At 42.4% G+C, this 12,614-nt stretch overlaps 1 protein-coding gene across 2 annotated transcripts in view; it reads left to right on the top strand.

Annotated features, from left to right (window-relative positions):
• Window positions 1-12,614, top strand: part of dclre1a (DNA cross-link repair 1A (PSO2 homolog, S. cerevisiae)) — a 15,251-nt gene extending 2,637 nt beyond the window's left edge. Inside the window, exons 2-10 of one of the 2 annotated variants that reach the window (XM_034193558.1) lie at window positions 152-1,435; window positions 1,507-1,640; window positions 3,455-3,573; window positions 4,172-4,315; window positions 4,509-4,654; window positions 7,334-7,488; window positions 9,221-9,362; window positions 11,757-11,943; window positions 12,002-12,614. In XM_034193558.1, coding sequence (XP_034049449.1) covers window positions 152-1,435; window positions 1,507-1,640; window positions 3,455-3,573; window positions 4,172-4,315; window positions 4,509-4,654; window positions 7,334-7,488; window positions 9,221-9,362; window positions 11,757-11,920 — 2,288 coding nt within the window. In that variant the 3' untranslated portion in view covers window positions 11,921-11,943; window positions 12,002-12,614. Of the gene's footprint in view, window positions 1-151; window positions 1,436-1,506; window positions 1,641-3,452; window positions 3,574-4,171; window positions 4,316-4,508; window positions 4,655-7,333; window positions 7,489-9,220; window positions 9,363-11,756 lie in introns of both variants that reach the window. The other variant, XM_034193556.1, reaches the window with a different exon arrangement.

Genomic DNA, 12,614 nt, shown 5'->3' with positions numbered 1-12,614 from the left:
TGCCACCTTCACCTTGTGTTAAATGCTTGCATAGCTGCCTAAACAATGATCTATTTTCTAAATTTTACCTTTAGCTGCCTCAGAATTCTGAATATTATGCATCTTGCATCAATAAGCCCAAAAACATTTGACATTTTGTTTCTCCACGCAGAATGTCCAGATGGTCTCAAATGCTCCTCCACCATTCCAGGCCATTATAAGAAGTACAGCCACACACTGTTGGCCCACAGTCGCGCCGGCAGTGACCACCTGAGTCTGTCACAGCAGGCAGGACCCAGCGGGATTAACAGCCTCAGTCATGTCTCAGGACAGAACACTGAGCTCGACAGCTCAACTTTAGAGACATCACAGGAGAGTGCTGCCAGTTTCTCTGATCTGTCCAGTGGTAGCAGCATCCAGGCTGATACGCCTCCCTCTAAATGTACCAATAGCCTTCTGTTACTGCGCTCACCGTGTCCAGAGGATTTGAAGAAAAAGAAAGGCTGGCTGCCTTCTAAAGGCCAAAGATCCATCCGTGCTTCTCAAGACAATACAGCAGAACTATCATCAGCTACTGTGAAGGTAGATAACAGACTACAAGCTTGTGAAAGTTTAGTCAGACGTGAAGTTTCTTCTGATAGCAATGATGGAAGGTATTCACCACTCTCTGAGTTCCCTGCACAGATTGATGTCAATAGTTGTGGCACTAAAAGAACCCTTTTTTCTAATGATGCATCTGAAAATGAAGGTGAAGCCTCTATGGTGTTGTTCAGTGATGGCTTCTCAAGTGAAGATGAGCTCTACGCCAAGTTTACTGATGATCCTGAGGCTGATGATGTGCCTGCACCCACCCAGCTGGAACTTGTTACCTCATTAGCACCCACTAATCAGCTGGCAGCAGTTGCTGGGAACATGTCTGAATCCACAGGTGAAGAAGAAGAGGAAGCAAATGCTGAGTCTACAGTCGGTACAAACTTTCAGTTTCCTCAGAGTGTTGTTTTAGACCGTCTACGAGAAATGATTCGTAACTCAGAAAACTCACATTTCGGAAACGTCAACGACAGCACGGTTTCTCAACAAGTGCCTTCTCAAGCTTCAAGTGTTCCAACATCTCAAACTATGGCCCCTCGTAAAAGACAGGGCAAGTCGGGTCAAACATCCTCCCTCAAGCAAATGGACATTGGTGTGTTTTTTGGGGTAAAACTCCTCAAGGAGAAGCAGGCTGAAAGTGGACCACAGGAAGTCAATGCTCCTTCAAGTTCAACATTAGGTGAGAGCTCAGGCCAGAGACAAGGGAGACAAAGGAGAAACTGGCAAAGGGGAAGTAAGACTGATACAACCGCAGAGACGTCAGAGGGAGCAGTGGGTGTTCGGGGAGGAACATGGAGAAGAAGGTGGAACCGAGGGAGAACAGATGGACAAACTCCACGTTGTCCATTCTACAAGAAGATTCCAGGTCAGTGTTTGTCGTATGTTGGTAATCCACGAACATGTTGTTGCATCCTGTAATCTAAATTGTTTGTTCAGGAACAAAGTTTGTGATAGACGCCTTTTGCTACGGCGAGATTGAAGGTATCACTGCCTACTTCCTAACGCACTTCCACTCAGACCACTATGATGGATTGAATAAGAACTCCACACTTCCAATCTACTGTAACACAGTAAGTCTGAGGTCCTGGCGAGTACTGCCATCTTTACATCACACCACCTCTCTACAGTAGTTCAGAATCTGAATTTTGTTGTCCTCTTCAAAGCTGTATCAGGCAGCTAACGCACTCGACCACTGTCTTTTTTTTCGGCGGCACTTAAGTTACTGGACAAAATTCTACTCCAGGAAAAAAGGTTGCACTAATCAAGGAGGAGCACTCTGTAGTTGTAGCAGGGCAGTGAAACTTCTGAAAGCAAAAGTCCTACCATGTATCATTTGTACCTGCGCACCTAAAACGAAAGTTCCGTATGTAACTACGGTTTCATGAATCCTGGATGACGGCCAGAGCACTTGGTCCCTCGGAATCCTCGTTTGCTCACAAGAAGGTTTAAGGGACTGAGCTTCCGGTGTTACGTGACTTGTATAGGGTCACGTAGGTCACCTGACGGTCATGTGACTTTGTTTATATTTATTCTCGACCTGCATTTGCACAAAGGTGATCACTCTGGCGGTCAGGAAGGGTGAAATAGAACGGGCGATTTGACTGATCAGCTTTGTTTCCAAATTTCTTAAGTCTGCTGACTGTCAGTGCAACTTTTTAACAACTTTCTTGCAGTGAACTGGAAAATAAAATGTTGCACTGGTTTCCCCACCTCCCCATTTCCTTTAAAAGTCTGTCAGACCTTAAATATTATACAGCATTTTTGAAAGTGCAAAAAAACCTTTTTCTTATTGGTTTCCACCTCCTTTAAAAGCTTTCTTGCCACACTCTTTCTACAGAATGCAACATAAAGGCTTCATTCTTCTTCTGTTTTTTTTTTCTTTATCTCCCTGTGGTGTCTCGGCTCTGCGTAATGAGTTTGTTTTCTATTTGCAGCTATGAATACTAATCTGCTGACAGCTTTGTCCATTTTGGGGTTGATTGAAATTTGAAGACCTCTGATTTTTCTCCAGCTCTGTGGGGGGGGGAAAAAAAAACACTTCATATCCAGAAAATTAAGTTTAGGTTGATGCTTTCTTCTCTGACATCATAGTTATCTGTTTGTTCTCAGTGAGCCGTGTGCTGGTGCGAATTACTGTCTGTGAGTGCAGCAGTAAACTGAATGAAATTGGTTACTGCCGGCAACATGGCACAAGTTTAGTTTGTCCCTCCTGCAGATTCATTTTTTGCTTAAAAAAAAAATAGAAAATCCGGGAAGTGTAGCTCAAGTATCTCGTCAAACAGGTCATGCTTGTAAATATGGGGTTTCAAAAACAAAAAAAGGAAATACTTGGGGCCTCTACTGGGTCTTTGTGTATTTGGTAGATTGTGATGCATCAACTTGGCAGTGCAGGGGTGGTGGCCAAGGTGCAGGGGTGGTGGCCAAGTGGTTAATGCGCTTGGTTTCAGTTCAGAAGGTTCCAGGTTCAAATCCCACCCCTGCCACATTTCTCCATGTAATGTGGAGTTGCATCAGGAAGGGCATCCGGCGTAAAACTTGTGCCAATTCAACATGCAGATCCACCTTGGATTTACTGTGGCGACCCCAAGTGCAAACAAGGGAGCAGCCAAAGGGACTTACTTACTTTACTGTGATGCATCAACTTGGGTGCCAGGTGGGTTAAAGCCTAGAAAGGATTGAGAGCTCCAAGGGGAAGTTTCTCAGTTTGTAGGATATTCATGACTTCACACAGGATCAGCTTATTTATTGATTAAAGGTTATCAGAATGTCATCTAGTACACAGGAGCTTATCCTGTAATAGATCTACCAGTGTAGAAGACTTGCTGTGTCGATTTAGCGGCTGTTGGCGTTGGATGCACATCGACCGACTGACTTTCCTTGTTAGATCACAGGAAACTTGGTGAAGAGCAAACTGAAGGTGGCCGAGCAGTATGTCCACATCCTCCCCATGAACACCCAGGTCACCGTGGAGGGAGTTAAGGTTACCCTCTTGGATGCAAACCAGTGAGTCGCCTTTTTGATGCCATCAGCCACAAGAGCATTCAGTGGCTGGTGGCGTGACCAGATTTTTTTTATTATTATTATTTCTCTTGTTGTTCTTAAATTGCTTTTGTTTTGCCTTCACCACCAATTTGCAGTGGATCAATCCATTGTGTCACCAATGAGAGCCTTCACCTCCAAATGTATCTTACAGTGGCAATCAAACTGACCAAATTTGTTCCTTCACAGTTGGGTTTAAATGCAGAAATTGTCCCACTCTAGGTTTTTTCAAATAACAAAACTTCTATTGCAGAGGTAGAAATGCCTTCTCACTTGAGTGTCTTGGCAGAGAGGAAAGATTTTAACAAAATGTTGAAGAAATACAAAATACCACCCAACTATGGTGAAGGCTTAAAGAGCATTTGAAAAGACAGACATCTTGAATTTCAGTTTGTGTGAGAGAATGTTATGAATGAACAAAACCCACAAAAGAGATTTGAGAAGATGCTAGTCCTGTTTGACCACGCTTGTAATGTAGTCCTTCGTTTACATTTCCTCTGTAACCTTGGAGGTTGTCTCGGCTGTCCGTGGATTGACTACCTGTCACTGTCTCCTCTCTTAGTTGTCCTGGAGCTGCTATGCTGCTGTTGGTCTTGTCTGATGGACAGACGGTGCTTCACACTGGGGATTTCAGAGCAGATCCCTCGATGGAGACTTACCCCGAGTTACTCAGCTGCAGGGTGCAGACGCTTTACCTGGACACAACGTTAGTACTGTACTAAATGCATGCCCCCCCCCGCACACTTGTACAATACTCACTCTGTGAAAATACTCCACTTACCTAATAGATTTTCTTTTCTTTCAGAGATGGTAAAATTTTTAGTCTACTTGAGCATTGCCCTCACAGAGACCTCAAGGCGACTATTCATTCATTATTCCATAAAATCTTTGTTTTCTAGATATTGCAGCCCTGAGTACACATTCCCCAAACAGCAGGAGGTCATCAACTTTGCAGCCAATACTGCATTTGAGTTGGTGACACTCAACCCACGAACGCTTGTGGTGTGTGGATCCTACTCTGTGGGAAAGGAGAAGGTCTTTTTAGGTGAGTCTGGATTTGTTGGGGGTATGTACTGTACATGACATTCCTTGGAAATGTTTAGTATTAAAATGAAGGTGAGCAACATAGGCTGACGTTTGTCAGAAGGTACGTATAGTTGAGTCTTAGTGTTGAATTACCGGTACTCTGAGCTGTTCGAAAATAAACCTATGACTGATGAAGCAACAGGTAAAGTCTCTCCAATCACAGTCAGTGGAGCTTGTAGCATCACTCTTTTTTGGGGGGGTGGGGGGCGTGGGGTGGAGAACAGCCTGCTCTATGTTGATGTGTCAGACTATTTACATTCCCTGGTTGACATGTAAACTCAAGATGGATTTCCATGACTTTTCAGATGTACAGCATAGTGCTATTTACAGTGTGCTAGACAGTTATATTGACATTGTCCATTTAAATTAAGACTCTATTAAAATGTAATGAGGCTGCATCTTTCACCTCATGAAAATATTCTTACCTTTGCACTCAAACATTCATGATTTGTATAAAACAATAACTATGTAAAAAATATGCCTAAACAAACCAAAGAAAAGTTGGCCTGTGATGTAACTTATGAAAGTAATTAAAAGCTTTGACTACAATCACAAATTAAGACTGACTACTAACTTACTATGTGCGGTGTGGAGGTGATGGTCTGGTGGGTAAGCAGTGGACTTGAGACCAGAGTGTCCTTGGTTCAGGCAGGAAAATGACTAAGGACTCTTGGGTAAAGCCCTTAATCCACAAGTTACTCCCAGTGTGTAATGAGCTCCTTGCATGGCAGCACCCCAACATCAGTGTGTGTAGCTGAATGTGAGGCATCATTGTAAAGCACATTAAGCTTTTGATTCAGATGGAAAAGCACCATATAAATGCAGTCCATTTACAAGCACTCCCCCTCAGCAGTGCTTGCCCAATCTGCTGTGTCATATAAAGGTTTGTTTCTATTGTGTGATAAAACTGTAGACAAACTACAAAAATAATGCAATGCTAAAATGCCCTCAGCTGTATGAGTGTGTAGAAAGAATGTAGAACCCTTTGACCCCTTAGAATAGGTCAAGGTTAGCCATCTTTGAAGTTGTCCAAGGTCTGTGTCCCGAGAATGCTCCCTGTGAGTTTGGAGACCCTGGCAATAATAGGAATGGACTTATGCTGAGCACAGACAGATGTACGGGCGCAAAGTCTTCACAGTACTCGATGGCCATCAAGTATTTCCTTCTGTGATGGTAACGGGTTTTGCTCCCCTCTGACTGGTTACCCCACTGATAGCCTGCTCGCTCTACTAGTACTGTGTATGCGAAACCAAGCAATTGGGACTGCATACAGATTCGGTGATTCTGGTTTAACTTATCCAATATTGATCCATCCAGAGGGAGAAGAAAAAAGCCTTGATTGGGCCAATAAGTATCACTTAAGTCAGCTTTTCGCTCTGAGCGACTGCATGAGGTAGACTGTTAGAGCCATCTATCTAAAACAATCTACATGTTCCATATATGCTTAATCCAATTAAGGGTCACAGGGGGCTGGAGTCTATCCCAACAGTCATAGGGTGTGAGGTGGGGTACACCCTGGACAGGACGCCAGTCTGTCACAGGGCCACATACGTTTACATACACAAGTGCTGAAAGTTGGTGAACTATTGTTGAATATATTATATCCATCGATCCATCCATTTTCTTCCGCTTCATCCGGGGTCGGGTCGCGGGGGCAGCAGCTCTAGCAAAGCCGCCCAGACCTCCCGATCCACACACACCTCCCCCAGCTCCTCCGGGGGAACCTCGAGGCGTTCCCAAGCCAGCTGAGAGACGTAGTCCCTCCAACGTGTCCTGGGTCTTCCCCAGGGCCTCCTCCCGATGGGACGTGCCCGGAACACCTCTCCAGCGAGGCGTCATGGGGACATCCGGAAAAGATTCCCGAGCCACCTCAGCTGGATCCTTTCGACGTGAAGGAGCAGCGGCTCGACTCCGAGCTCCTCGCCGTATCTCTAAGAGAGCGCCCAGCCACCCTGCAGAGGAAACTCATCTCGGCCGCTTGTACTTGCGACCTTGTTCTTTCGGCCAAATCTCATGACTATAGGTGAGGGTCGGAACGTAGATCGATCGGTAAATCGAGAGCTTTGCCCCCCTGCTCGCTTCTCTCTTCACCATGACGGTCCGATACAGCGACCGCATCACTGCAGACACTGCACCGATCCGTCTGTTAATCTCATGCTCCATCCGTCCCTCACTCGTGAACAAGACCCCGAGATACTTAAACTCCTCCACTTGAGGCAAGAACACTCCACCGGCCTGAAGAGGGCAAGGCACCTTTTTCCGGTTGAGAACCATGTCCTCGGATTTGGAGGTGCTGATTTTCATCCCGGATGCTTCACACTTGGCTGCAAACCGCCCCAGTGCACGCTGAAGGTCCTGGTTTGACAAAGCCAACAGGACCACATCATCCGCAAACAGCAGAGATGAGATTCTGTGGTTCCCAAACCGGACCCCCTCTACACCCTGGCTGCGCCTAGAAATTCTGTCCATAAAGGTAATGAACAGAACCGGTGACAAAGGGCAGCCATGGCGGAGGCCAATGTGCACTGGGAACAGGTTTGACTACCAGCAGTGCGACAGTGAGACCTGAATGTATTATACTGTCTTTTAAATTAAAGCTTGTTGTCCCCCTCAGTTTTATTTCTTTTTTTTTTTTAAGCTCTTGCAGATGTGCTGGGTTCTAAAGTAAGTCTTTCAAGAGACAAATACAGCACCATGTGCTGTCTGGAGTTGGAACAGGTGAGACAACGTATGACCACTGACTGGAAGGCAGCTCAAGTCCATGTGCTGCCCATGATGCAGATCTCCTTCAAAGTAAGTGGATCAGACCCATTGAGTCCAAATGAGCATCATAAGGATGCTGATTTGTTGCGCACACAGAGGGTCGTACTCAACAGAAGAGATCGGTCAACCGTGTTATGGTGTAAAGATAATGGAGATGGAAAATATGTGGTTATGCCATTATTTTGCAAGTTATCTGCAGGACGTCTGTGGAAATGTTCACCTGAGATTTATTTTGCTGTGTGACTGTAGTGTTTAGCTCTTGCATATACATGTATCAAAGAGAGAAGTTAAAATGATTAGCAAACACTAATTATGAATACGAAGCACAGCATCTCTGCAACAGGACGAAGGAGCCACTTTAACCTGCCGTCCACAGATAAGTCTCATAGCTGGAATAATTCAGGCCTCACTGAGCACTGAAAGGCTGACTCTGGGGGATAATGTGTAATATTTGGAGCCATTTGCATTTGAGAACTCTGAGAAGTAATAACTCAAAGTTTTGTCAAGCTCATGTCTCACGTAAAAAGAAGCTTTGCAGACTTTGGTCCAACACAAGTGTCTAAATGAAAATTAAAGCACTGATGACAGGAAATAATGCTTCCATTTATTTTAAACGCTCATTGGACAGAATTTGGTTGTCAATAAAATAATGTACAAGTACACTGAGGGAACGAAATCATATCCCGAGGACCTCATTGTGAAAGAATTTTTAATCTTGACCTTTGAGTGCAGTTTTTTTAGCTGAACCGATTGGATCCCTAAAACCCAGCCATAGATTAATTATTGATGGTTTGTAATACCAACATCTTCAGGTTGACACTGATGCAAAAATAAAAAATACCCCCAGTGTGGAGTCTGTAATTCCACCTGTATCTGTTTGGGTTTTTCAACTAAAAAATCTGATGCCTTGATATTCACAGAACCTGGTAAGAAGCTATCAAGATGATTGATCTTGATATCTTATCAGGTTCTGGTAAGAAGATCTCAAGATGATCGATCTTGAAATAGAAACCTTTTAGTTTGGAGACGGACTGTGAAATTTTATTGTTGCAGAGCTCTGAGATTCAATGAAGTTTTAAAATGTAAAATATGAGTTTCAAAATATAAATATATGAAAAATGACTCGGCAGAGAAAAATAGCTGGGATTTGCGTGTATATGGTAGGTAAAAAAAAAATTAATACTTTGGTCTATTCCTTTTGTGGTCATTGAAAGTATGAAATGGATTTTTTTTTTTTTTTTATGTAATTCAGGTTTTATTTCCAGAAACTGTTTTATTTCTTCTAATGTATCGCAAATACACTAACAAATTATTAGTAGTAGTCATTGTAATAAGTGATATTGATGAACAATGCGTTTAGTGGAATTATTGTGTGCAATCTGGAATAGGAAGTGTAGAAGAATGAAAGCTTGCACAAAGACTTTATTGCAAGATGGGACTCTGGTAGAAGTATGCACTTGGCACTTTGGTTTTTAATAAATTTGATGAATTCAGTTCTCACCTGTTGAGCACCAAATGGGACACAACTTTTTTATTCTTTTTTTATGCGTTATCATTCAGTCAAGGAATTTTTTCTCATTTTTTAGAATAATTGGTTGGATAACGAGGATCGTTTTTGTAAACTGCGTGTTTGCAGCTTTTTGTGACTGAGTTACTGGAGGGTTTTTTTTTTTCTCTCTATTTTAGAACTTGTATCATTGAGACCCACACAGGCCAACTTAAATGTTTGAATAAGACCTTCTCGTCACCTTTGTGTTCCCAGAAACTGCAGGATCACCTGGCGCGTTTTTCAGCTCAGTATGACGAGCTGGTGGCGTTCAAACCTACAGGCTGGACTTTCAGCCAGCAGGTGGAGTCAGTGGAAGACATTCGGCCTCAGATCAGCGGCAACATCTCCATCTATGGTATGCATCTGCAGAACATCAGCACTTCCACAGGCGTAAACTATCAATCAGTCTGTCAGACTTCATATAGACACACTTTGACTGTTGGTGGACCAAAACAAGCACATCCTCTCTGGTTCTTCGTGAAGACATGATGTTTGTTTTTTGCAAAAATCCAACATGTGGGCACAGGCTCTCAGGAGTTTCCTAATTTTTTTTTGGGGGGGGGGGGGGGGGGGGGGAGTCTTGAGTCAAAGCAGTGTAACACAAACTACAGGTGAAGCACAGCTTAAAAATGAGTCATTCTTGTCAAGTAAACTGGTGCCGTTAATGTGATTTGCATCCACCTTAGTCTTTAAAGTGTTCATGCAGTTAAAACAACAAAACAGTTAAAATTCACTGAGGAAAATGTCTTTTTCCATGATTACTGAACGTCACTGGAGTCTTACTTTATCTTGTCATTTCATGTCGCAGTACTTGCACTACTTCATCACAAGCAGCTTTTTTCTTCTTCTTCTGTGAAACATCTGAATACTTTCAGCTCTTTTTATCGAAGGAGTGTTGTCAGAAATGAGTAAAGCAAGCTAAAAATGGCTGACCAGTAAGGCCTGACTGTATTTTTCAGGGTACAAATCACATTTTTTTTCTATATAATCAGCTCTTTAACTTAATTTGGGATTTATTTTATTATATATAATTGTATTTTTATAGTTTTTGTTTCATGCTTTAATTCCTGGTAAAGTCTTATATTAATAGTAAACTTTTTTTAAAGCTACCTTTGGTCGCAGGACCTCCCAATGTGGCTTTCAAAGAAAAAATTGACTTGTGTGCCGGAATATATAGTAAGTACATTTTGGAAAGTACTAGGATGTTTCCAGAGTAAGTCTCACTGGAGTATAAGTTGCACCTTTTTAATTTGGGATTTTTGTTCATTGTTGCAGTGTACTTTTTTTTTATTGCCATTTATTCTTTTGATTTTGTTTAGTGCTATTTGTTGAAGCCTGAACAAAAGCTGTTGTTCCCCTGAGGTAAACACTAAGGTCCTCCACTAGTGCTCATTGGTTTCCTGTGTTCAACTTGTCTAACCAATGCTTTATTTCTGGTCAAAGAGCCAAATTAACTGGATTTGCATGAAAATAATTAACAGACCTAAAGTTTATCCTGAACCTTTTAAGCTGCATCTGAAGAACAGTGTTGGATCCAGACCATTATCTGAGCCAAACGGAACCTACAGATGGACAACCATGTGGTCTCTAACGCCTGTCATTGAGCTGAGGCATTGACTTGATCCCGATTACAACATCGGAGTCATGATTTGGATCTGCACCAACATTTATAGTGTGTCTTTGGCTCATGTTAATGAAATTTCTTTTCTAAAAGCAATTTCATTAGATTGTGATGTTTTTAATCACAAACCGTCTTGTTGGTTGTAATGAAGCCGAAACAAATGATTGACTGATTTAATCTGTTAATAAATGGGGGGTAGTGCAGCCACCTTGCTCAAGATTTTAAGAAGCCATGGTTCACATTCATGCTATTTCTTTGGTTCCATAAACATATCAATTAATGTGATTAAAGCGACGTCCCAGACTCACCTGGGCTCCCATCACTCTTACTGCAGGAGCTGGAATAAAATGGGGGAATTTTATTGTCATTTGTTCAATCATGGACGAGCCGTAATGTAGCGCTGTCACTTTACATATGTAATTCTTCTGCTTCTCCTCTGCAGAAAAGGTCCTTCAGTGGCATCAGCCATCTGTCCCATAAACTCCAATCACAAACTATAAGCTTTTTGCAGCACTTTGCTGTAATTTCTTCCCCATAAGCATTCTGCATTTTACTCAGATGGAAGCCAGTTTGTTCTCTTGTCTCTTATGTTCTCTGCCATATGCTCCGACTGCACCCTGCAGATTGCAGGACGGTCTGTATCCTCTAGAAGATTCAGTCAAAGAAATGATGATGAGCTGTGAGATTGTCTGAAAGCAACCCCATCTACCCCACCCAGTGAGGAATGCTTTAAGGCAACAGGTTAAAATGCGCATATGATCTCCTCATTAGTCTTTGCCACAATGCTTGAGGTTTTTTTTTTTTCCCCCACATCTGCCTTTTGAGAAGTTTTTGCTCACTACCTTTGATGGATTAAATGGGTGGAAAGTGAAAAGAAAAATCTAAACTGCTTCTAGCCTGTTTTCTGTAAAGTTCTCTCCTACAATAAAAAAATAAAAAATACCACCTCGATGTGAAACAGAGCTTGTTTGCAGCAAAATGCCATCATCTTCAGGCTTGTGATCAGTCACTTGGATTTTTTGGAAAAATGATGTGACAAATCCAACTTGAGGCCAGGTTGTGTTTCAAGTCTCAGTTCGGGTGGAGCTTACAAATTAATTAAAAATCCTCCTGTATTTTCCCTGACAGGAATCCCATACAGTGAGCACAGCAGCTTTCTGGAAATGAAGCATTTTGTCCAGTGGCTGCAGCCCCTGAAGATCATCCCTACGGTCAACGGCAGCTGGGAGAACAGGAAGGCGATGGCACAATACTTCAGTGAGTGGCTCGCCGAAATCCGAGCTATGCGCTAACTTGTGTGACATCCGGAAAGTGCAGTTGCTGCTGATTGGTCATGAAGTCAAAAAGTAACCGCCGTTAAGTGCTTCAACAGTGAGGAACTAAATGATTTTAATGTTGCAGGTTGTTTGTTTTTAAGCAGATCAGATTGAACTTGTAAGCTTATTACAGTTTAGAGGAAATGTTCCAATCGGTGCTGCATTTCAACAGCCTGCACTGTGGAAAAAGGTTCAAGTTGTAGTCCGAGACTTTTTTTTTTTTTTGTAAGCCAAAGGACTTTCTTCTGCACCATTATTACTTCATTTCTTAGTACACAAATTAGGGGCTTATGATCAAAATCTGCCTTGTCTGGAAACAACTTACAATTTTTGATCCTATGTCTGTTAAAATGCTGCAGTAAGATGCCATGAGACACACTAGGATCCCCCAAAATGCTGAAAATTATCTCCAATTTTGCAGTTTTTATGAAGACACGAAGACCTGCACTTTCATGTATGGAATATAAACACTGTGCTTTTATCTGTCTCAGGCTTTAAGATTAACCAAGGTTGCATGGATTAGAAATAAGATGAAACTCTGTGTCAAGTATCGTATGTTGGAACTGATTCAGTTGAATGCATTTCCATAGGTATCACGGGCATTTTTATCCCTTTTAATGTATATAATTGCTGCCTTGCAAATAACTCTTAAATTCAGTCCTTTAATATT

Source organism: Thalassophryne amazonica, chromosome 18, assembly GCF_902500255.1.
Source record: "Thalassophryne amazonica chromosome 18, fThaAma1.1, whole genome shotgun sequence".
Taxonomy (NCBI): domain Eukaryota; kingdom Metazoa; phylum Chordata; class Actinopteri; order Batrachoidiformes; family Batrachoididae; genus Thalassophryne; species Thalassophryne amazonica.
This window is presented reverse-complemented; position numbering and strand designations above follow the sequence as displayed.